Raw genomic sequence first — 23371 nt, 5'->3', positions numbered from 1 at the left:
TACTTCTACCTTATTACCTAGACTAAGTTAAACTAGCGCTAAATAGCTACTAGATTCTTATAGGCGGCTTGTGTAACGGGTCGAGTCCTATTAGACTGCGCACGCAACTACAACGCGCCCACCGCGCCAAAAAGGCTGGCACAAGATATCAGAGCTGCTGATATCGTTGCGTAGTTGATACATAAGATAGCCACCGCTATCTGTACTGTAGCGGGCTACCTAGCCCGTTACAGCTTGCTAGTAATTATAAAAATAGCTCTAGCGTGTATAGAGCTTAGAAGTCTACTTAATAAAGTTATTAATCTAGTTCTTACTAATAAAGTTACTACTACGCTCTTCTAATAGTTTATTAGCTATTACTTAAATATTAAGCTTTATAGTCGTAAATTCTTACGTAGACTCTTTAAAAACATGCTTAACTATAGCCTTCTTTTTTAGCTTATCTAGACGCTTTAATTTTAGCTTATAGTTGCGTTAAAAGCGCTTTCTAGCGCGTTAATTAGATATAGTTTTTTATAAGACGTTGTAGATAGTAGTAGTATAGTTTATACGCTAAATATATTATAACTAAACGTTAAAAAGAGTAAGTTAAAGATTAGATTGAAAATATATTGATAAATAGTTATGTTGTTAAGACATTACGCGTTATAGTGATAAAGTTGATAGGCTAGTGGGGCGTTAGCGACTTGCTTGGGTTAGCGACTCACTTGTGAACCACGTTAGCGCATATTATATCATATTATTATTTCCCCAGCGGATAAATACACCCCCTACCCTGCCCTGTTCCCCCCTAGTCATCCACACCGCCACACTGTCTGGAAGAAAAGAAGAAAAAAAAAAGGAAGAAAAAAAAGGGAAAAAGAAAAAAAAAGAGATTATGGCCACATGGCATGATGGCATGATGTCCATGTGAAGAAAATCAAGCTCTTGCCAAGCACTAGGCCTGGTTTAAGTTTCTATCGCTTATTTTCTTTTCCTTTTTTTTTTTTTTTTTACTTCTTACTGTAAGGGGCTCGACCCCGGAGGGTAGTCTTAAGCTCGGGAGCACGATCGGACAGGCCAAGGTAACAAGATTGTATTCGATAGAGAGCTAAGCTCTCGGCTACGTAGCTATCTATATACAATGCTGGTTGCTAGGGTAACAATCAGGCCAGGCAGGTGGAGTAAACGAGGTCGTAGACGAGTATGGGAGGCGAAGGGCGTTCAGCCCGTTACACTTACCATCTTTCTTTCAAGATACCGTGCGGCTCATGATGCATTTTTTTTCCAGTTTCCAGTTTCTAGTTTCTAGTTTCTAGTTTCAAGTTTACACTAACATGTAGAATGAAGAACGAAGAACGAAGAACTAATAATAAGCATTCCAGTCACATATCTCGTGCTTGCTTAACCCTAGATAAACTTGTCTTTTCTTTTGTTAGATGCTCGAGACTAGGGATTTAACTATGTACTAACTAACTGACTGAATGACTGAATGACTGAATGACTGACTACATGCTTCTTATCCTATCTTTCTTCTCCGCCACTTATTCGCCGCTTACTCCGCTTTGGCGGCCATGAATGCATAAATCCACACATATGACATACACGTAAGTAGACACCGAGACACCGAGACACCGAGACACCGAGACGCGTAGACACGTAAGTAGACACAGAGATGCAAAGGTTAAAAAAAGAAAAAAAGAGAAGAAGAAAAAGAGGGAAATTTTTGTAGTAGCCAAGTTCCACACAATGATGATGACGACGCTGATGCTGATGCTGATGCTGATGCTGATGCTGATACTGATACTAATGATAGCATCTTTTCCCGTCCCTTTGATTTCGTTTGCTTTGCTGCCGTCCCAGCCGTGCCAGCCGTCTGACGTGATGACGGGAAACTTTATTTATTTCTGATTTTGTGATGATTTTTTTTTTATTTTTTTTTACGTTTGTTAAAGTCTATGTGTACTATATGTAGATTTAGATGGTATGATAATCACGTGTAGACACGTGTAGCCACGTGTTTAGCTGTGTGTGTGTGTGTGTGTGTGTGTAAGTGGGTAGATGGGTAGTTTTGTTATCTGGGAAAAAAAAAAGGTCCCACTTAGCTGCGAAAGATATACATGTACATACATCTCCATCTACACATAGATCCATAACATAACATAACATAACATATATACTTGTGAAGAGAGAGAGAGAGAGAGAAAAAAAGAAAAAAAAATTATAGAATACATACGCACGCAAACTACTATCCTTCCCCTATTTAGACATTTTTTGAAGTTAAGCACCATTTATACTATGCATAAAATATACATATATACAATACACGTAAAACCTACCGCCCACTCTATCTATCCGAGACACACAAAAAAAAGAACACACACACACACACTCCACCTTATCATCTCCATGGCCCTCCCCGGGATGACAAGGGAACCACGCGAGCGCGGCTCAAACAAGCATTCTCACCATGTTTTACTAGTAGTAAATAGCGCCATGTTCGTTCCGTCCCTTGTCCATAGTGATTTTAATTTATGAACCTTCTTGGTTCCCCGTTCTGGTGAGAAGGACGGATTGGTATTAAGCGTGCTGTCTCACCTGCTTTTTCTCTTCTTCTTGTTCCCTCTCCTTCGCTTCCCTCTCTCTCTGTATTACGTAGTGCGATTGCTCATTCCCTGTATATACGTGTGCAATCCAACTATTATTTTTTTTTCTTCTTCCCTTCTCTCTCGCGCAGAGCAATGGTGCTGAAAACGATATTGCTGGCAGCCGCCACGCTATCGTCGTCGACGGTTCTGGCGGCCTTTGGCGTGACCAAGAGCGGAAATGACTTTGTCGTTGATGTCGCATCGCCGCAATCGCTAGTCTTTACTGTCAATGGCAAAAACTGCGATATCACGTCCATCAAGTACCGCGGCGAGGAGCTGCAATCGCCCGACAAGGGATCGCAGGTTGAAATGGGGCTGGGTAGTGCGAATGTCAAGTATGAAATGGTTGGGTGTCAGTTTTGGAAACCTGCTTGTTTGTAATGTTTGGCTAATAGAGTGAGCAGCAAACTATACAAAGATCACTTGTACGACAAGTACCTTGACACACTACATGGTGGTGAGGCCGGGGGATGCAACCATCTACATGGCAACGGATACTACGGCTGAGCCGACTGTTGGCGAGCTGCGCTACATTGCTCGTCTGCGCAGTAGCGCATTGCCATTGAGTTATCCGTTTGGCGTGGCATCTACGACGGCAAATGCGACGTCGACTGTCGAAGGCCAGGATGTCTTTGTGGTGGATGGCCAGACACGCAGCAAGTTCTACTCGAGCGACCGCTTCATCGACGACGGTGTGGTAAGGCTTGGTGGATCCCGCAAGGCAAAGAGCCTAGACTGACTGACGTGAAATTAGCACTGTGTTTACCGCGACGTGGATTCAGTCTATGCTTGCTTGTTGATGAATGACTACTCGTATGAAGTCTCCTCGGGAGGACCCTTCCACCGCGATATCAACACCAACAACGGCGGGACCTCGACTTCTTTGACCTTTTACATGAACAGCAACCATGTCCAACTTGAGCAGTTCCGTCAGGGCTTCCATGGCCCGTATGCACTTTCCTTCACGCAGTCGGACGTGCCAAAAGGCGGCTCCGCTTTTGACTCGACCTTCTTCAAGGACCTGGGAATCCAAAACTACGTTGCTCCGTCGGACCGCGGCACGGTAACCGGAACGGCTACGGGTGTGAAATCTGGCTTCCAGATTGTGCTTCATTGGTACAACGATGCAGCGCAGTATTGGGCCTATGCCGATGATTCTGGACATTTTACCTCGCCAGCCATGAAGCCTGGGAATTACACGCAGGTGCTGTACCAGCAAGAGTTCAAGGTCAAAGCGAGTACCGTGTCGGTGGTCGCTGGCCAAGCAACCACAGCCAACATTACGGCTGACACGGAGGCCAAAAAGTCCATCTGGCGTATTGGCGACTGGGACGGTCAGCCAAAGGGGTTCCGCAACGCAGACAAACAGCTCCGCATGCACCCGTCAGACACTCGTATGGACTCTTGGGGCCCCCTGACGTATACCGTCGGTTCCAGCACCCTCAACGACGTCCCCATGGCCATCATCAAGGACATGAATCCCCTGACCATCAAGTTCGAAAGTAACAACACGAGCGCGGCCACGCTGCGTGTCGGCACCACGCTTTCCTTTGCAGGCTGTCGTCCGTCGGTCGTGGTCAACGCGTTCCAAGCTCGGAATTTCGCTGCGCCGACCAAGATTAATTCGCGAGGTTTTACGAGAGGCGCGTATCGAGGGTTTGGCGAGATTTACAACTTCAACATTCCGGCTGGTACTCTGGTCAACGGAGATAACACCATTACCATCAGTTGTTTGAGTGGAGACAAAAGTAACAACGCCTACTTGGCAGCGAATGTGATCCTCGATGCGATTGAGCTATTCGCCGTCTAGGCGGCTGATGATGTTCTAGACTATGATACAAGTAATGTCATGAAACAAGAAATTTGATAAAAATATTACAACACAGTGGTGGCCTCTCAAGGCTGAGTGACTTGGGCCACCTGCTGGTGCATTAGCCGATGTGATTGCGAGTCAGACGCAGGCGGTTAGTCTGCATGGTGCTTATATGAATCTAGAGTATCACCGTCTCTGGCCGAGGTACATACGTAGTACCTATAGCTGCAACCGTCAAGGATAAATCTGGCCACAGTAGCATAAGCGCCCTGAGGTTGTGCTTACACACGTACCCAATGGGCAGCATGGGTGTCTATTTGCAGACGTGCGGGATTAAGTTGACTTTGGCACGAGTCAACTGCACCCTTGATGGTGAATATGTGAGCCCATTTTCAATAGACAAACGTCAAACGGAAACGGTAGGTGGATACTAGGCGAATCCATGTGGTGGCCGCCGGTTAAGTGCAGCAGCTTATAGGTAGCATCAGAGTGCCCGTGCAGGGAGATCCTCTGTAGGCGGATAGATAGCTCCGGCGCTTCTTTGAAACCAAGTGACGACGGTCGAATAAGCGGAACAAGTGTCTACTACGCCTACTGACATCAAGCGACTTGGCATGGATGGTGGCGTAGTCATGCAGAGACGCTTCTCCAGGGCTAGAGTACCGTCTGCACTACACAACGTCAGCCGAGGCGACGCATATCAGGCCCCGCTAGCGGCTTCAGGAGGCTCATGGGGAAGGCCAGGTTTTGCTGCACAACCGGCGTGTAATCGGCTGAACTTTCGAGATATATTGCGTCGCGTTCGAAGAGTTGAGGTGTTGATGGCGAAGAATTAATGCCTCGTTTGTCCTATGACGGAATTTCTGAACCAATGATGCAGTCGGACAATGCATACGGACAATCCGGGGGCGAATGTGGCGTGGAATGAGCTGCAAACTGTGAAAATCTCCACGAGGGAAATGAGTGATAATTGTGCAAACAGTCAACACTCGGTTCATTTCCGACGCCGTTAGTAGATCCATGGACACCAAGCTGGCCCGTGGCATACCGATGTAGAAAAACTGCGGTGGAGCTACGGGAGCTGCGTTAGCCTGTTGCAGAGGATGGGATCCGCAAAATGAGAAGCGAGCCATTGCCAGGGTCAGACTGCATGACCTGCAGTACCAAAACACCCGTGCTAAGATGGGATGACACGGACCTGCAAGCAATCATTCGAGTGGCCGGCTGACGAATTGCATCATGTTGGCGCACGCTGTCCGGTTTCCGCCAGCTGTGCCACATGAGGGATGCATGGCAACAGGGATTATATATGAAGGAGAGGCGGCGGAACACAGCGGTCGGCGTAGCATGGTCTCTTCCCTAAGAATACAGATGTGGCTGCTTACGTTTATGCTGCCATAGGCTCGTCCAAGGTCGGCCTTTTGAGAGAGGATTGACGTGGCCTGTCTGCTTTGGTGAAACCAAGGGCATCAGGGGGCCTGGAGAGTCGCAGTACAAAACAGGTTATGATTACTGATTTAGAGCGGCCGGCGCGGGGCATGTTTGGAGCTGTAGGCTAGGAGGTGTTGTAAACTTGCAAAACATAGCTTGGCCCAGGTATGGCGCAGCTGCAGGATTGGGAAAACACTACCAATGGCTATTATAGGATACGCGAGGTTGTTCATAAAAGTAGCCCTGTTCAGGTTCATTCCGGAGCGCCACTGCATGGTGCTTCGATCGCCGATGGGACAGGGCCTGATAGGGATTCTTGCAGGCTGCGGAGTTGGTAGACTAGACTGGTTTGAGTCTAATTCTGCTTGCCTCGGAGGCCGCAGGAGCCGACGGTTGCGAGAAAGGTAAATGTAACAATAGAATCATGGTTTCGAGAGACAGCTTGGCGGGATGGAAGCAAGTATCCGAGCAGCGGGTGTGGTTCTGGCAGCACTGTCCAGCGTGTATGTGTGTATGTATATGTGTGCGGGTGTGGTTGGGCGCTGAGAAAAAAAACTTGAAGTCGGCGGGTGTTTGGCGGCGAGATAGGAGGTCGGCGGGTGGTCAGGCCACTCGCGCCAAGTCTGATGATTTCCTTGAGGCAGTGTCGCGCGTCGAGGGCTAGGCAGTGGATACAGCAGAAGCTGGGGGATTCCAACAGGGCGGCGTTGGCTGGACTAAGCTTTGGAGCACAAGCACGGATTTCCGGCTCTGTTCCGCCATGGGGCTAGGTGGTGAAGGTTACGAAAGGAGACGGCCAGGCACTGACTCGGCATGTGCAAAAAGATGTGCGTCGGCAGCTTGGGAGAACAGGTGTTTGGAGCCGTGTGGCCGCTCTGTGTGCAGTCGGGCTACCGATGACGGCGGCGCAGGCAATGGGAAGCCTTGCCGACAGGCATCATGTTGCTGCAGCCTGATTGGGCTAGCGGCTGGCCGACGTAGTAAATGCGCGACAAGGCCATGTCGGGGAACGCCGTTGACGGCTGGCGCTGGGGGCTGGCGTTGATCATTTCGTGCTGCCACGATGGATGCGTGGCCAGCGCGGTGGGCGCATAAACTCATGGCTGCAATGGTCAGCATGGCGTCGACGTGTCGAGAGGTTGGTGCCGATTACACATACTACCACGAAGCGATGCGATCAAACGACTGGTTGATCATCTGCAGTTGGTACGAGAAGGACATGATGATGACATGCAAAGGGAGAGGGGTGTTGGAAGCCGACAGAAGACACGGGTCAAGGGGAAGGATTTAGTGTACGACCAGGTCACACAGTTGGACTTGACGGGGAATTAATGATGGGAGCGAGGGCCAAGACGAGAGAGGGCCAGTCCGCGGGACGGCTAGGATGTCAGACGTAGGTGAGGCCTGGAGACCCGTGTTGGACCAGAGGCGGTTCGAGGGGCAGCAGCAGGCCTGCCTGACCTTGGGCATGCAGTGCTGTGGGTAAGGCGCAGCAGGGTCCACGGATGGGCGGGATGGCTTGGTGGTTGGCTGGGTCGAGGGGAGCGTGTGTCTGTGTGCGTGTGCGTGTGCGTGTGCGTGTGCGTGTGTGTCTGTGTGTGCGTGCCCGAAGGGAGCAGGGCCAGGCTGTACGGGGAGGGGCATGGGCATGGGCGTGGGATGGGATGGGATGGGATGGGAGAAGAGTGAATGCAGGGGCCTGGCCATGGCACTAGCGCTCGGTAGACGGGGATCGACTGGCTGGTCCCCGTCTGGGCTAGCGGCGAGTCTGCCGCGAACCAATTTGGACGGCAGCTCGTGGTGGCCTCACCGCCCGCATGCCCGACTCGGCCGCGCTGCAAGTGCGAGTGGCAGCCTGGCCTGCCAGCTTCCTTCTCCTTCTCCACCTCCACCTCCACCTCGTCCGTCTCCCCTCCCCCCCCTCACCCTCCTTTATCCTCACCCTCCTTTATCCTCACCCTCCTTTATCCTCACCCTCCTTTATCCTCACCCTCCTTTATCCTCACCCTCCTTTATCCTCACCCTTGCCCTCCTCGCCCTCGCGTCACCATCCATCCCCATCATCATCATCATCATCATCACCACCACCACCACCGCCATCCTCGTCTCCCCCGGGCCGCCCCTCGGCGGACAGAGCTGTGTTTCCAGAAAATGAACCAGCGCATCCTTCGCCTGGAGCAGAAGCACATTGTCCAAGGCCCCACAGACGAGCAGCTCGAGCGCGTGCTGCGCAAGATCTTGTCCGAGAGGTTTTCCCCTCCCGAGACTCGACCAGGCAAGATGATGGACCACGGACAGGGCGGCGCCTGGTTTGTCAAAGACCCAAACGAGCACCTCTACCCGAAATCCATCAAGATGGACGTTGCCTCGCTGCTCGTTTCTCCCGAGTCAGTGCCGTCGCGCGCCTATCTGGAGACGTTCCAGATGCTAGAAGACGATGTCAACGACTATCCCGGAGATGGCCTGCTTGATGACGATGAAGAGGATAGAAAGATGCACTTCGACAGCAATGGCAATCGACAGTCTCGCAGTGTCTAGTCGGGCACAGGACGCATCCCCAACTCGCACCCGCCTCCAGAGAGGTCGCCAGCCCTCTGCTGGCGCCTCCTGCCTACGACCCAGACCTTTTGTCTCCGATACCAGGACTCATACTCGAACCGCGCATCTACCCAACATGATATGCCCTCGGAGCTGCCTCGATACGCCCCGCCGTGGCCAGCAGCAATGGCCCTCCGCGCAGTGATATAACAAGCGACCATCGCGAATACCCACGATAGACTTGGCATGATTGCCATGGTGGATCCTTGGAGGTTTTCATGTGTTGTGAGCGTCTCGCGCTCAGTCAAAGGATACCAGGCCGCTGTCGACACCTCGACGGCGCACCATATAGTCTGGTACGCATTTCGCTAGGACACAATACCATGTGGTATGCCCTCGCATCTCATGTACAAGAAAGTTTATGTAATACGATAATTTCAAGCCTGCCCACAGCAAAGCTCGTCACAGCGTGTCCCCTTGTGCAAGCGGGAAAAGGCCCCATGCTTCTTTTTTTTCCCGCGCGTGCCAGGGCCTGGTTATACCTAGTTAGATAGCCTGACACAGAGACATGGAAACAGCTCTAATATGTAGTTTCGGTATCATGTTTGGATGCGGATCAATGCTACCGTCTCAACAGAATCACGGAGCCTTTAAGGAAACCGGCAATACGCCATGGCGTCGCCGTGTCGGAAAATGCAGCGCGATGGCTTGCTTGCGTGGTCGAGTCCACGGAGCGATTCGGCCCGTGATTGGCCTGGACAGGCAGCATTTACGTGGAATTGTACACGACTCCCACCAGGTGGTGACAGGGCAGCAGGCCAACATGACAGCGGGGATGACGCAATGCAGGCAATGCACCGCCAAGATCAGCCGCTTGCACTAGAATGAGGCGGGTGTTTGCCCCAGAATATGGCCCTATCATGGCGGCGATCAGAATAGGCGACAGATGGCGCATCCTGTAGCCAGGGGAGTGGGAAATGCTCGATTGCCGGGGTGCGACATTTGCATGGTGTAGACCATCGGATACCGTAACCGTGGCATGGCATAATGTGGCTTGCCATGGAGCGGGTCTAAAATGCCCATGTGGATGGAGGGCGAGTGTTCCGAAAGCTACCGCGGTGTGGCATCTCGTAACGAGATTGTCGGGCTCGCAGCCAAAGTATATCGTCGACGGGTGTTTGGGCTCTCTTACACCGCTTCCCGCGGAGGATGCTCTCGGGCAGAATGGTGGAGGGGGCCAGTTTCGAGGGTACTTTTGCAGTGCCCGACATGAGCTGGCTAGATCCAATTGGCAATAAGTCACACGGCACAGGCTCGCTATCCGGCTTCCGGCGCGTCCAAGAAGCTGGAATTCCGAGCACCACATCATCTCTAATGTGACGTATCCGTCTTGGCTGGATGGCGGTTGTCGTCGCAGGAGGCTAAGCATTGGACCAAAGAAAGACGGCGCCCATGAATCAGGGTCATTGTGGTCAGCAGCGGGCTGAGATTGGGCTGCAGGTGAGGCTGGATGAGTGCTTGGCGGCGGCAGCAAAAGCGGAACGGTAAGTAGTTGAATATGAACAGAGGGCAGAGGTATACACGTACTGGGCCGTGGTGGGAACGAGTGGAGACGGCGGCCATGCTGTCAGGCGGACCAACGACGCGGTCAACTGACGATGGCAGGCTCAGTGTGCAGCAGCGGGGAGGAGGGCGTGACCATGGGCGTGCGGGAGAGGGCGATGTGTAGGTGTAGCAGGGCACATGCCTGCAGGGCGGCTGAGGGATGCGTCGTGGTTCCGAACATGGCTGACAGACAACCTTGAACCGATCTGCTAGATGAGATCTGACGCCCCCCCCACGCTAAGTCCTTACTTACTCAGTTGCCAGGCCGAGCACGCTCCACCCGCCGGAGATATTGGCCGGCGCCCTAAGTACTACCCCAGAGACACAACACAATATTAATACAACCCCCCCCCCCGGATCTTTCTCGACAGGGTGACACAGGGCCGGAAAAAAGCTCCGCTGCGCTGGTAGTTGCCGGTTCCGCACTCATGGGATCCAGTGTCACGATTGCCGAGTTGGGCCTCAACAACAATCATCTTGCCGCCACATACCCAAGGCAATTACGCTGTACGCCTCCACCCGTCCCGCTAAGACTCCGAGACGCGGCTTGTTTCAATTCCTTTTTAGCACGCCATCTAGACGTGCATACAATACACATGGGCATTTGCTTTTTTGCATCGTGCAGATATGCACATCCCACAGGCCCACCCTATCAATTCCCCTACATGCATCTTTTATTTTCCTCTGCCGTTGCCCATTTCACGCCTGCCACACCTGATACGCTGGCATCCCCTACCGCCAGCATCATTTCCCCCTCTCCCAAATGGCTTTCTTGCAAAGCATGCAGTTTACGCCATGCTGCATGCTGGAAACCTCATCCCCGCTCTCCCTTGCCCGTTTACAGTTTGGATATTACATCCGTGTTACACCTATAAACAGGAGACGAGAAAAAGCAAAAAAAGAGAGAGAAAAATTCAGACCGCATTCGCACCATTCGCACCATTCCGTTTCCTTCCTTCTCCACACACACACACACACACCGAAAGAGAGATTTACCAACAAATTAAAAGACACAAAACTCACGCCAGGAATTTTACACTACAGTCAGTCACTCAAATGACGTCCACCGCACCGTCCCAGTACAGTAATAACAGCGATGGATGCCGACGCCATACACACACACACACACATAGCAATACAACCAACTACACCTACTCACCACCCCCCCCCCCACGAGCAAAATGCCCATAGTCAGATATATACACGCCAATATAGCCCCCACAGTCCCGTATACGCGCGAATCCAATGACACAGTGACATACCCGCGCCTCGGCACGAGCCCTGACACCTGCACCTGCACCCACGCACCGGCACCATGCTGCCGCATCCTTTCACCCCCCCTTCTCACTCAATTTCTCTCTCTCCCCCATATGCCTCTGACTCTGCCTCTGCCTCTTCTCGCTCTCGTACTTGGATTCGGGTCATTTCACGCCGTCGCCGGCACCGTCACACGCGCCCCAGCTATGCTGGCTGTGCTGGCTGACTGGCTGGCGCTAAGTAAAAAAGTCCGCTACATACCCAATCAGCGCCACGGCATGCCGAGCGGAAATCCGGATTTACCGCATGCGGATTCCTCGGGCCCGCCGTCGCTCGGATACGGGTTCCCGTTTGCTGCTGCTGGCCCCGTCATGTGCTATGCTGTGATGGCATGGCATGGCATGTGGGGTCTCCCATACTTGACCAGTTTTTTTTTGGTTGTTACTCTACTTAGTAGTCGATAGTGCACGTACATACTATAGGTGTACTGTAGCTGCCCATACTCGCACTTACGTACGCTTGCACTTGCGCGTGCGTGTGCTTCAGGGGTTGGGGGGGTTGGGGGGGAGCGGGAAGAGGAAGCTACTGCATGCATGCATGTATGCACGTATGTATGCGTGTAGTGTATGCAGGTGCACTTGACACTTAGCTTAGCACTTGTAATACACGCTTGTGTGCGGCCGAGTCAGGAACCATCATGTGCGTGCCTGTGTGGTTTAGGGCCGGCGGCGGCGGGCGGCTAACACGCGGGTTGCGGGGTCGTTGGCTTGCTAGTTTGCTGTCCAAGTATGTATGTATATGTGGGTGGGGGGAACTAAGTAGGTAGATAGGTAGTTTTAGTGTTCAAGTTCAATCCGTCTTGCCGCCGTGTTGGCATGGAGTTGCTGTGTAGATGGGCGTAGATATCAATGGGTGTGGACTCGAGGTTTTGTGCTACACGACGGCAAGCTACATGTAGAAAACAAAAAAGAATATGGTACTTAGCGTCTTCAGCTTGGGCTCACCGCTGCATGCTCGAGCAGGATTTGTTTACTCAACTTCCAGGTTTTTTTTTCTTTGCTTACCACGTACATACTGCCCATGTCCTTGTCCTTGTCCTTGTCCATGCTCCACCATTGGATGTTACTAGCCATGATAAGATAGGGAGACAGACCAGTCCCACGCCGGCAGTATTCTCTCATTTCTCTCATCTTTTCCAGACGTATTGCTTGTACTGTCAATGCCCAATTACCAATCATCAAACCCAATCTTGTTTGAATAGTGAAAATGGTCATTACGCCTATTTACTATGCTTGAGCCCGAACCCTATAATCCATGACCTGAAACAAAGGACAGAAATACTAGTGTACCCAGTTCGTTATTCGCAACCAACGCCATGACACATGCAAGGAAATTTCCACCGTAGTGAGGCTGCAATGCAGCCAATTCTTTGCGCCCAAACACCAACACCATGTCCTTAGTCACACCAAAACATTCCATCTATGTGCTCCCGTGACTTCTCAGCCTCCTTCCCGCAGCCAACCCAGGGCCAACGCTGTTGCCAAAGTTCGTAATGTTCTCCCGGTCAACCTTGTCACCAGCAACGCCAACAGTCTTTCTCATCTTCTTCATCGGCAGCTTGCTCGCCTCTTCACCGCTCATGCGCATCTTCTTATTTGGCGGAATACCGCTGGCTAGCGATTCCGAGGAGGATTGGGATGCGAGATGGGGAAGAGGTTGCGTGTGTGATTCCTGGGCTACCACGTTAACATCTAGCTCCCGCAGGGAAGAGGGGTTGCCTCCTCCCGAGGTAAAGTGCGAGATGGTGTGGGCGTGCGCACTGATCGAGGGAAAGAAATCCGTCTTGGTGGCAGTAGGAGAAAACAATGAAGTCGGTGAAGCAAGACTAAGCGAGTTGGTTGCATCATTGAAAATTGGTTGCTTGGAGGGACTGCGGGCTGTGCCGTCGGCTGATGTGGGGCGATTTCGGAGGCGAGAGATGATGTTCTCATGGGCCTCAGTGCGCGGAAGATTCGAGGGGATGTTGTAGGATACGCGTTGAGGCGTCTCGCCAGTGGGATTGTACTCGAGGAGGTTCTGGCTGCTGACAGCCTCACGCAGCTCGTGGAGCGGCGCGCGGATGTCCGACTCAGCCGCCAATGATGGCAAAGTCTCCTTCAGCGTGACAGTGTGTGTCGACATGTCAGACTCAAGAGACTGAACGCGATCAAACGAAGAAGACAAATGGTCTCCTATGCTCGAGTAGGAGGCGCCTACTGTCGAAGATAGGGCGGCGAGCGAGGTAGTATGTGCAGCATGGTGAGCATTGTTCTGCTCACGGATGCGAGAAACAATGTCGTCCAAAGACTGCAATTGCGTGTCCAGATGCGCCATTTGGGCTTCAACTGTCTTGACAGTGCTTTCGTGTACAGAGGTGGTTGTGTCTTTGATTGAGGTGGAATGTTGGGTCGCAGTCTGATGAGGGTTAGTGGGTGCTTCAGAGGGTGATATGATAAACCTACAGCAAAGTCGGACTTGATCTTCGTCTTGACAGCCTCTCTCGACTTGGACACACCCGCTAGGATGTCTCTCGACTTCTCTGACCACGCGCTGACACCTTCAGTGTAGGCGCCCTGCTTGGCCTCAAACGCAGTGTTAGCCGCAGCAATCTCCTGACGCACTGTTGAAAGCCTTTCTTCTAGTCTCTTCTCTTGTGCATCAGCGTTTGCAGTCATGAGAGCAGTGATTTGTGCCAACAGTTGTTGGCGATCCTCGGCAGACTTCTGCTTCTCTTCTTCAACGACCCTTGCAAGCTGGTCCTCGGTCGCCTTGTTCGCCTCAATCACAGCTGTGTTGGCCTCTACGACCTGCTGATGGAGTCGCTCGTTTTCTGCCTGTTGGTCGTTCAGATCCTTGACCAGGTCGTCGAATGTTGTCTTAAAGTCGCGACCGAGGCTCGCGTACGATGAGTGGACCTGTGTGTGGAAGGCGTCCAGCTCGGTGATGATGTTTGCCGATATGGTCTCTGCTGCAGCAGAAAGTTCGTCCAGCCCTGCACCAATCTTGGTCTTTACATCCTCACGCAGCGTCTTGATCTCCTCTAGAACTTGGTTCATGTGATCACGCGCTTCGGCGGTTTGTCCATTGACTTCATTTTCAGACGCTTGGTACGCTTCCATCTTCTCTTGCAAGAAAGCCTGCGAGGCGCCCAACTTTTCAAGTTCATCCCTGACAAATATCTGCATGCGCTCTGAAATGGCATCCATGAGTTCCTCTTGCTGGTGCTGGAACTCTTCGATCCGGTCCTCCACGAGACGGGTGGTGTCGACAACCTGTGTTTGCGAAGAATTCCAATTGCGCCGATTCTGCGACTGAAGCTCGGACTTTCGACGGATTTTGGACCTCAAGCCATCGATCGCTGATGTTGTCTTGCCTAGCGTTGATATCATGTCCCTGCCTACTTCGGCCAGCTCTTCCTCTGTCTTTTGGTGCGCCTTGCGCAGCTCCGTCTCCTCTTCGAGGTTCTGACGAGTGTGGCCCAGAACAATCTCCGTCTTGTCAAGAATGCTCTTGGTACTATTCAAGGCCAGTTGTGTCTGCTCGTTGTCCTTCTTGAGTGTTTGAAAGTTGGTCGTCAGCTTGAACAGATCCTCCACCTTGTTACGGAGGTTGACCTCCATGGTCTCGAGCCTTTCACGCTGTTCTTCGCTCAGGATTCGCCTCGACTCGCTTACTGTCGTGATCTCGTCGTAATTTTCTTGCGTAAGATAGACACCGTTTCGTTGCCGTGTCGCTATCAGCTCGCTTTTCAGCTTCTCAATCTCGACCGTGTACTCTTTGAGCAAGGTCTTTTTATTGATGGGTTGATTGACCTGGGGTTTGTTCCGAATGTTCTTCGCACGGAAAGCGTAGTCCAGGGTGGAGATGGTTTCCTCGAGGTTGCTCTTAGCTGGCGAGAGGGTCGCAATGATGCACGTCTTGGTTCGTCCGCCTAGTGAGTCTTGCAGCAGTCGGGTCAGCTTCGACTCCCTGTACGGAATGTGAGAGCTGCGCTCGACAAGCGCGTTAATAACGCGACCTAGTGTTAGCAGACTCTTGTTGATCAGACCGGCTTCAGCAGCGCGCTTGTTCTCGGCTCCACTGCGTTGGATGTTTTCGCTACCAGCAAGATCGACCAGGTTGAGCTTTCCAGCGCTCAGATATTCCTGACCGTCTTCTGATGTTCGCTTGATGTACACAGTAATTGTGAAGACGGTGTGACTGCGTGAACTCAGATCGTTGCATTTTGTCGCTGCGACTTGTCGCTTGTGGCTTCCGCTGGCCAGGAGCGCAATACCGTCCGAAGCATTCTTCAGATGGCACTCCTCCATGCCCTGCACCAAGGTAGTCGTGGAGCCCTTTTTGCTATTGTCGTCGTAGATTTTGAGCTTTGTGGCATCGTCGGGGGACAGCAGGTCGCGCAGCTCCTCGTTGTACAATTCGATAAAGGAGCACTTGACAGAATTCTCAATCTCGTCCGCCTCGAGGCGAGCGAAGAGCGCGTGCAGTACACGCGGTATAATACCGGCAGCGTCGGGGAGTGGCAGGACGTTGGAAATGTCACCAGTCATTGTGTAAGTCTTGCCGGTACCGGTCTGGCCATAGGCAAAAATGGTGCAATTGAAACCATCAACCACCTATTGTCATTGTTAGTCGCCACCGTTATCCAAGGGACCGTCGCCAATTACCTCGTCCAGGATCGGCGACACGACCTCGTCAAAAACCATGTTCTGGTCGGCTGCCGGAGAAAAAACCTTGTCGAACTGGTACGTCTTATTGCTGAGGGCGCTGGGCCCCATGGACAGATCTATCGTGGTGCCCTTGATTCCGTTGGTCGACACGACGACGCCGCTGTTCTCGCGCACTTCGCGGTCATTGCGCCCTCTGCACCGCACAACAACATTGATATTGGTCTCTTCTCCGTCGACTTCGTATTCTTGCACTCTACGCTTCAGCGGCGAGGACCGCGTCACTCGTGCCGTCGAGGCTACGGATTCGGCTCTCGACGAGCGGCCATCCATAGCAGGGGTTGCTGCACGCCCACGCGCCAGGTGCGGTGGCCGCGTCGTCGGAGGGCGCATCGCTGTTGTGGTGCGCTTGGCCGCCGGGCCTGGTCTCGGTAGGCCAGACATGATGCCGCTCAGGAAGTGGTGAACGGAATTGGCTGGTGGTTAGTATGCTGGACGTCTGGTGTTGTGGAGCCGCAGCAAAGTAAACAATGGATAAACACCTGTTGCAGGGATGTTGGAAGCGCGGACGCTCGGACCACGCGTCATGTCCCTCGACGAACCAACCCCTCGCGCTACGTCAATGCAGCACGACGTGCACATCTTTATGTTGGACAAGGCGCGTCTGATGCCCGTCTTGTTTTCACAGATACTGCATAGTTTGGGACTGTTCGAATACTTCACGCCCTTCCGGATCCATGGATAGGCGTGCTCCAGGCGTGTTCTAAAGCCCCACCACCCCTCATTCGTTGCCAACACCATCACCCGCCGTGGATGACCCGGGTTGTATGGTAGCAGCTCTGAACATATCGCGTTTCGGGGCTTCTCGACTACTCGTCATCCAGTGTTCGGTGGCGGGTCTACTCTGTGTCACCTGTCCTCGTGGACAAAGCACGAGCTCCTTACCGCCCGTGAGCTAGGTACCAGCAACACATGCACTAGCAACACATCGCACTCTCTCCATACACTTCAACAAGGCTCACCATGGAAGACGGAACCATGCACCTACAGCCAGGGCGTAGCATAGGCTTCATGAGTTGGTCGAACCGCCTGTACGCAGTACAAAGCTGACAGAATACAGCCCTTGGTTGCTCCCTTCACGAAGTGCTCACAACGATCAAGGCCGAAGTCAAGGCCTTTCCGCGCTTCCAGCTCTACCATGACGACTTCCGGCCCCTTTCATCCCCAATACAAGTCGTCCTTCCCGACAACGGTCTGCGCTTACAGTTCGACGGCCCTGACCAGCGGCTACGTCTTATCGAAGTGCTCGATTTCGCCAAAGCCCGACTAGTATACAAGGATATCGAAGTTTACAAGCCTGGAGACGGAGGCTTCACGGGAGGCCTATCCGGTCCAAGGTTCAGGCATGTCTATGACAAGCTATTGGGGCCGACCTATGGTGGAGAGTATGTGCCGCCAAAGTCGGAAGATCCGAACGCCATGGGCACATACAATCTATCGTATCCAGGGATAGCCTTCAACTTTCCCGTACAGCACGCTGCATACTCTCCCAAGAAAGACTTCATCTCGCTTCTGTCATCGTCTGCCACGGGCCCTGCAACGTCCATGGCTGTCTTTAGCGGGGAGTCGTGGCAGAAAGCACGCGCCACCCTATTCACGTCTCCTCCCGCGAACCCAAGATCACTGATGCTAGGAAAAACAAAGGATGGTGGGCCAGACGAGATTGAAACAGTCAGGGTACATGGAGAGGGCAGAATAGAACTTGTCAGGCGGTCTAGCCCTCCGTTCTGGATTGTTCTTAGTGAGACAACTCCTCAAGATTTGATCATGGAGCTGGGGGCCCCGGACTCGATCTATCGCAAGAATGACCACCGTTTGTCTATCCACAAGGACCGGAGAACAAGCGATGCATCAGATCTATCCCCTGGTGGGCTTACGCCTGACGAAGACTCTGATCCTGGCTCGGCTATAAGAAGCGATGATGAAGACGCATGGGAAGGCGATGATGACGCCGCGCTAGAAGCTCAGGAGCGTGAGGTTGCTGCGGCAGAGCATTTCTACAACTACTACCACCATGGCTTCGACATTTTAATATCACAGCCTACGCACATCTCGCCACCTTCACCGACGGCGGAAAGACGAGACGCTGATTTACATGAAGCAGGGGAGCCCAGTGCGCAGCCCCTCAACCATCTCACCGCGACCAAAGTAATATTCCACGGCAACGTCCCTGGCTCATACCAGTTCAACCGACACAGAAGAAGCCGGTGGACTCTTGAGCACGTTCCCTCGGCCATGTACCGTGAGCCTCTCAACTCTGAAATGGGTTTTGGCGATATTTCCGGCCGTCTGAAAGAGGTATTCAAACCGCACTACGAAAACGAGGAGCAGGAGAGACTACAACAGCGCGGCATGGCTTTGAACCGAGGCTGGGGAGATAGTCCGGGGAGTAGCTGTGAGCTTCTTGGGGGATGGGAAGACAGTTCAGGGAAGAAAAGCAAGTTTGCCAATGCCGGCAGTGTGCTTATGGAGGGTACCACAGACGTGGGTAACGTGGAGCTATTTGGGTTTCCAGGCATGGTGTTTGAAGTGCTCAAGAATGGAGCTGTAAGCTCTTTGACTGTTTACTGAGACTACGATTTGAATCCGGAGTTTGGCCCTTGTCTTTGGGGCAGGAGTTGGTTAGGCGCTTTAGATACGACTGTTGGATGGCACATTACAGATAATAGGACTTTGATACCATAGAGAATACCATTTATTCCTACATTCTCATCTCCGGGTAGCCGCATTTCCGTGTATCCCTAGGGAACTTGATTTCGTTCAAGCCATCTCCGTGTTATCGCCGAAGCTAGCCGGGTAATCACCGCGTGAAGTCAACAACCCAAAAAATATCTGGCGCACCCACGTCTGCTTCCCCTGCCGATCTGCCCGCCCATGATGCTATTATGCTAACGCCGACTCGTATCCTCCGTGCGTCATGGTCCAATACCCTACGATTGCCAAAATCAAATTTCCCGCCGCGACCGTTGGCGTCCGCAAATCGAGAGTACCTGCGACGATGTACCGATGAGCTGTATGCCTGGCAGCGGAGCTCAGAACGCATTGTATATAAAAGACACCCGGAGCGAGAAGGGGCCAGTGCGAATTTAGAGAAAAATGGTCAGGGGCCAACAGGAAGCTTTACGCTACATGATGGACCGCCATACGCGAATGGACCGCTGCATATTGGGCACGCGCTGAACAAGATTACAAAAGACGTCATATGTAGATTCCAGGTTGGCCAGGGAAAGAAGGTCTCATATATTCCTGGTTGGGACTGCCATGGATTGCCCATTGAGATCAAGGCACTACAGGCGCAGAAGAAGGATGCTGCACAAACGGATCCTGTGAGCGTACGTGAGGCTGCGCGCGAGTTAGCTGCACGGACAATTGAAGAGCAGAAAAATGGTTTCAAGGAGTGGGCTGTCATGGGTGACTGGGACAACGCATATCAGACAATGGAGCGGAGCTTTGAATTGAGGCAGCTGGAAGTGTTCAAGGCCATGTTCGAGAAGGGCCTCATCTATAGGCAGTTCAAGCCAGTATACTGGAGCCCAAGCTCAAGAACAGCGCTCGCAGAAGCCGAGTTGGAGTACGACGAGGGACACAAGAGCTTGGCGGCTTTTGTGCGGTACCCAGTGCAATTGTCCGAGACTCTGAAAACCGGAGCGCTAAAGGATGTCAAAAGCGAGGTCAACGTAGTCATCTGGACAACCACTCCCTGGACCCTGCCAGCGAACAAGGCTATTGCAGTACACCGCGATATGCAGTATTGCATCGCCAGGGATGCAGAAAATAATGATGAACTGATTCTGATTGCGACTTCAAGGGTAGACGAGTACGAAAAGATTCTGGAGCGCAAGCTTGAGATTGTCGTACCAGACGTGCGTGGCTCAGACCTTGCTGATCAAGTTCATTATGAGAATCCGTTCCAGAAGGCAGACGGACTTCAGCCCATCATACACGCAGACTTTATCACAGACTCGTCTGGTACCGGTCTGGTCCATCTCGCCCCTGGGCATGGTATGGACGACTACAATGTTTGCATGCCGCTCAACATCCCGGCTTTTGCTCCCGTAGACGATGCTGGCGTTTTTACCAAGGATGCATTCCCGGAACAGCCGGACCTGCTGGAAGGCCTGCCAGTCACCGATATCAAGAAAACGGGTAGTAATGCTGTCTGCAACTACCTGCAAAAGCTGGGAATGCTGCGTGGAAAGCAAAATTACCGCCACAAGTACCCTATTGACTGGAGAACCAAAGAGCCTGTCATTACTCGCGCTACAGAGCAGTGGTTTGCAAACGTCGAAAGCATCAAGGAGGCCTCGATGAAAGCAATTGCTGATGTCAACTTTAAACCTGAATCTGGTCGGAGCCGTCTGGAGAGTTTCATCCAAGGTCGCAGTCAATGGTGCATTTCGCGGCAACGTGCTTGGGGTGTCCCTATCCCTGCGTTGTACAAGGTCGAGGGCGATACGCTCCAAGCGACTATGGATTCCAAGGTCATCGAACATGTCATTGGAGTAATCAAAGAGCGCGGGATCAATGCGTGGTGGACAGATGCGCAGGATGACCCGGCTTGGAAGCCCAAGCACCTCACTGGTACATATGTCCGTGGCAGAGATACCATGGATGTATGGTTCGATAGCGGAACAAGCTGGACACTTCTTCCGCAGCAAAAGGACCAGCCTGTAGCTGACGTCTACCTCGAAGGTACTGATCAGCATCGCGGCTGGTTCCAGTCATCGCTCCTCACCCACGTCGCCACCCAGTCCTACTCTACCGAAACGGTCAAAGCGCCGTACAAGACTCTCATCACGCATGGCTTCACTCTTGACTCGGACGGCCGCAAGATGAGCAAGTCGCTTGGCAACGTCATATCCCCATTCCAGATCATGTCTGGCGAGCTGCTTCCACCCGTGAAGCGAAAAAAGCACAAGGGCGTCAAGCAGGATCCGGCCACAAAGCACACACCGACCTACGATTCCATGGGCGCCGATGCCCTCCGCCTGTGGGCCGCAAGCAGCGACTACACGCGCGACGTGACCATTGGCCAGCCCCTCTTGATATCCGTGAACCAAGCGCTGCACAAATACCGCGTCACCTTCAAGTGGCTTCTAGGTATCTTCTCTCTGCCATCGTGTCCGCCTCCCTTTACCTCTTTCAACAGCCTTATGCCCGACACCACGGTATTCAGCGAACTTACAGATCGCCTCGCGGTGCATCGCCTCGTGCAGGTAAGCCGCGAAGCCCACGAGCACTTTGCAAAGTACGAGTTCTTCAAGGGCGTCAACACGCTCAACAAGTACATTTCCATGGACCTCAGCGCCTTTTACTTTGAGACGCTCAAAGACCGCGTTTACACGGGTGACAAGGCAGATTGCGAAATGCTCCAGCGGGTTCTGGGCCTTATATTCTATGAGTTACTACAGATCCTCGCGCCAGTGTGTCCGTTGCTGGTCGAGGAAGTCTGGGACCACGTTCCGGACGCGTTGAGGCAACACAGTATCCATCCTGCTCGCGCCGTGTGGTCGTCTCTGGCCCCTCTGACGCAGACGGAATCAGCGAGTCTAGAGTCTATGGGCGAAACGACTAGCGCGCTCGGTGCTGCCATCAAGATTGCACAGGAGCGTGCTCGCGCAGACAAGAAGATCGGATCCAGTCTTGAATGCAGCGCTACCATCTATCTGCCTGTCCCAGGTCTCGAGAAACTAAGCACCGACTTTGCAAACTGTATGCATCCGCTGCGTCTGGAAGCTGCCGATGTGGAAGCCCAGTTTGCGGGCTTATTCGTCATTAGCCAGGTGCGAATCCGCGCGCTACCAGAAGCATCGGCGTCGGTCTCAGACCTTGGCTTTTCAACCGAAGACGCAGAGCAGATGAAGACTCAATGGGCGTGGGCGGAAGAAGAAGCCGTTGTAGTAAGCGGAGATGGAAACGGTATACTTGCGAACGCGAGAGTGCTTGTGCATCCTCCCAGCCGCGAAAAGTGTCCGCGGTGCTGGCGCCATGTCAGGGAGGAAACGGAGGATGTGTGTGCGAGGTGTGGGCAGGTTGTTTCGCAGCAGGGTGGGATGTAGTAAGGAGGATGAAGTAAAGGGGGGTTTTTGTATGATATGTAGTGTATACAAGGTGAATTAGAGTATCTACTTTCCACTCTAGTCTTTTTACTCGTCGCTATTTTGGTGGGGGATACTTTTTTCTTCCTATTGTGAGAAGAATGGTCTTGCAATGAGTACTGTGGTGATCATGTTCTTCTTCTTCTTCTTCTCCTTCTCCTTCTTCTCCTTCTTCTTCTTCTTCTCCTTCTCCTTCTTCTCCTTCTTCTTCTTCCCCTTCCCCCCACAACTCCGTCCTATCCCTAAATACCCATTCATCAAGCCAAACAAAGCCAGTAACTACCCACCAAACCCTCCTCGTACACTTCCTCACCATGCAGGACCCAAAGAAGGATATGCAAAGAAACACATGACCCTCTCCTCTTTTCTTCCCTAAAAAAAAGAAAGAGAAAAAAAAACTTATTTACAGTTCAATTCAGTTCAGTTTAGTTTTGTTCAGTTCAGTCACTCAGCATGTGTTATTATTATTATTATCATTAACGTGGTTCATAAGCGAGCGGACACCCCAAGCGAGCGGACACCTCCCCACCAGCGCGTCAACTTCAACACGTTATCACAGCCTTTTATCACAGTCAATAAACTATTGCAATATACTAAATTAATGATCAGAATCGCTACTATCACTTGCACTATCTATCTCAACTGCGCAGGTACGAGCGTTGTGTCCAGTCTGCTTGCAACGCCCGCACCGCCGCTCTCCTCGCACCCTCTTCGACGCACTCTCACCATCACCACGACTGCTACCCGCCTGTTTAGCTAATACTTCTTGTACTTCGCCTACAGTAAGAGTCTCTTCTGTCCGTACGTATCGCCGCTTGCGGCTTTTACGCTTATTTGACTCGTCAAGAGCCGCTCGAAGCGTACCCATTTCCTCCATCATAAGCGTCATTTTATGTGCCATTTGCTGGGCCCCCTTACTCAGCTACGCGATCTGCTTAGTGAGTGAATTGGCAGAAGATCCACGGCGTTTTCTCACGCTCTCTTGAATAAGACTAATTTGAGACTCAACTTCGCGCGCGTTGCGTGGTGTCTGCGCCTGCCAGGCAGCTACCCGTCGTGGTGATTGACGAGGTGTCTGCACCACTACATCAAGCTTAGATAGCACAGCCTGTGGGTCGTGTGGGACTAGACTAGCACCTCTGAAGCCAGCTTGGATATTCTCCTTCGTGATAGACTGCTCAAAAGCAGCCTTAAAGGCTGGTAGGAAGGTTTCCTTGCTAATATAGTGGGTGCGGT

At 52.2% G+C, this 23371-nt stretch overlaps 7 protein-coding genes across 7 annotated transcripts; 5 read left to right on the top strand and 2 right to left on the bottom strand.

Moving 5' to 3' along the window:
* Positions 1 to 2720: 2720 nt before the first annotated feature.
* SETTUDRAFT_99248 (polysaccharide lyase family 4 protein) lies at positions 2721 to 4437 on the top strand (the record flags this gene model as incomplete). Its single annotated transcript, XM_008032737.1, has 3 exons — positions 2721 to 2979; positions 3032 to 3324; positions 3382 to 4437. 3 exons carry the CDS (start codon positions 2721 to 2723, stop codon positions 4435 to 4437), a joined length of 1608 nt encoding a protein of 535 aa, XP_008030928.1.
* A 2012-nt stretch (positions 4438 to 6449) lies between these two features.
* SETTUDRAFT_165939 (uncharacterized protein) lies at positions 6450 to 6961 on the bottom strand. Its single transcript, XM_008032736.1, has one exon. It carries the CDS (start codon positions 6918 to 6920, stop codon positions 6762 to 6764), a length of 159 nt encoding a protein of 52 aa, XP_008030927.1. The 5' UTR covers positions 6921 to 6961; the 3' UTR covers positions 6450 to 6761.
* Positions 6962 to 7995: 1034 nt separating this feature from the next.
* On the top strand, positions 7996 to 8857 carry SETTUDRAFT_165938 (uncharacterized protein; the record flags this gene model as incomplete). The annotated part of the gene is made up of 1 exon (XM_008032735.1): positions 7996 to 8857. A coding segment is annotated over one exon (414 nt), but the record flags the coding sequence as incomplete, so codon positions are not given.
* A 2527-nt stretch (positions 8858 to 11384) lies between these two features.
* On the top strand, positions 11385 to 11735 carry SETTUDRAFT_35304 (uncharacterized protein; the record flags this gene model as incomplete). Its single annotated transcript, XM_008032483.1, has 1 exon — positions 11385 to 11735. The coding sequence occupies one exon, from the start codon at positions 11385 to 11387 to the stop codon at positions 11733 to 11735; it is 351 nt and encodes a 116-aa protein (XP_008030674.1).
* Positions 11736 to 12750: 1015 nt separating this feature from the next.
* Positions 12751 to 16310, bottom strand: SETTUDRAFT_174184 (uncharacterized protein; the record flags this gene model as incomplete). The annotated part of the gene is made up of 3 exons (XM_008032734.1): positions 12751 to 13725; positions 13773 to 15926; positions 15978 to 16310. The coding sequence occupies 3 exons, from the start codon at positions 16308 to 16310 to the stop codon at positions 12751 to 12753; spliced, it is 3462 nt and encodes a 1153-aa protein (XP_008030925.1).
* A 318-nt stretch (positions 16311 to 16628) lies between these two features.
* SETTUDRAFT_165937 (uncharacterized protein) lies at positions 16629 to 18715 on the top strand. The gene is made up of 2 exons (XM_008032733.1): positions 16629 to 17052; positions 17098 to 18715. Exons 1-2 carry the CDS (start codon positions 17001 to 17003, stop codon positions 18606 to 18608), a joined length of 1563 nt encoding a protein of 520 aa, XP_008030924.1. The 5' UTR covers positions 16629 to 17000; the 3' UTR covers positions 18609 to 18715.
* Positions 18716 to 18922: 207 nt separating this feature from the next.
* Positions 18923 to 22115, top strand: SETTUDRAFT_174183 (uncharacterized protein; the record flags this gene model as incomplete). Its single annotated transcript, XM_008032732.1, has 2 exons — positions 18923 to 19081; positions 19142 to 22115. The coding sequence occupies 2 exons, from the start codon at positions 18923 to 18925 to the stop codon at positions 22094 to 22096; spliced, it is 3114 nt and encodes a 1037-aa protein (XP_008030923.1). The 3' UTR covers positions 22097 to 22115.
* Positions 22116 to 23371: the final 1256 nt, after the last annotated feature.

The sequence above is a fragment of the Exserohilum turcica genome (genome assembly GCF_000359705.1).
Source record: "Exserohilum turcica Et28A unplaced genomic scaffold SETTUscaffold_8, whole genome shotgun sequence".
Classification (NCBI taxonomy): domain Eukaryota; kingdom Fungi; phylum Ascomycota; class Dothideomycetes; order Pleosporales; family Pleosporaceae; genus Exserohilum; species Exserohilum turcicum.
Note: the sequence above shows the minus strand (reverse complement) of the source record. Positions and strands in the feature narration are given on the sequence as shown.

Bases quoted from the DNA above. Each gene is read 5' to 3' on its own strand.
- SETTUDRAFT_165939 (XM_008032736.1), bottom strand. From the start codon at position 6,920: ATGATCAACGCCAGCCCCCAGCGCCAGCCGTCAACGGCGTTCCCCGAC.
- SETTUDRAFT_165937 (XM_008032733.1), top strand. From the start codon at position 17,001: ATGGAAGACGGAACCATGCACCTACAGCCAGGGCGTAGCATAGGCTTC. The intron at 17,053-17,097 runs GTTGGTCGAACC...GACAGAATACAG, and splicing joins GCGTAGCATAGGCTTCATGA to CCCTTGGTTGCTCCCTTCAC.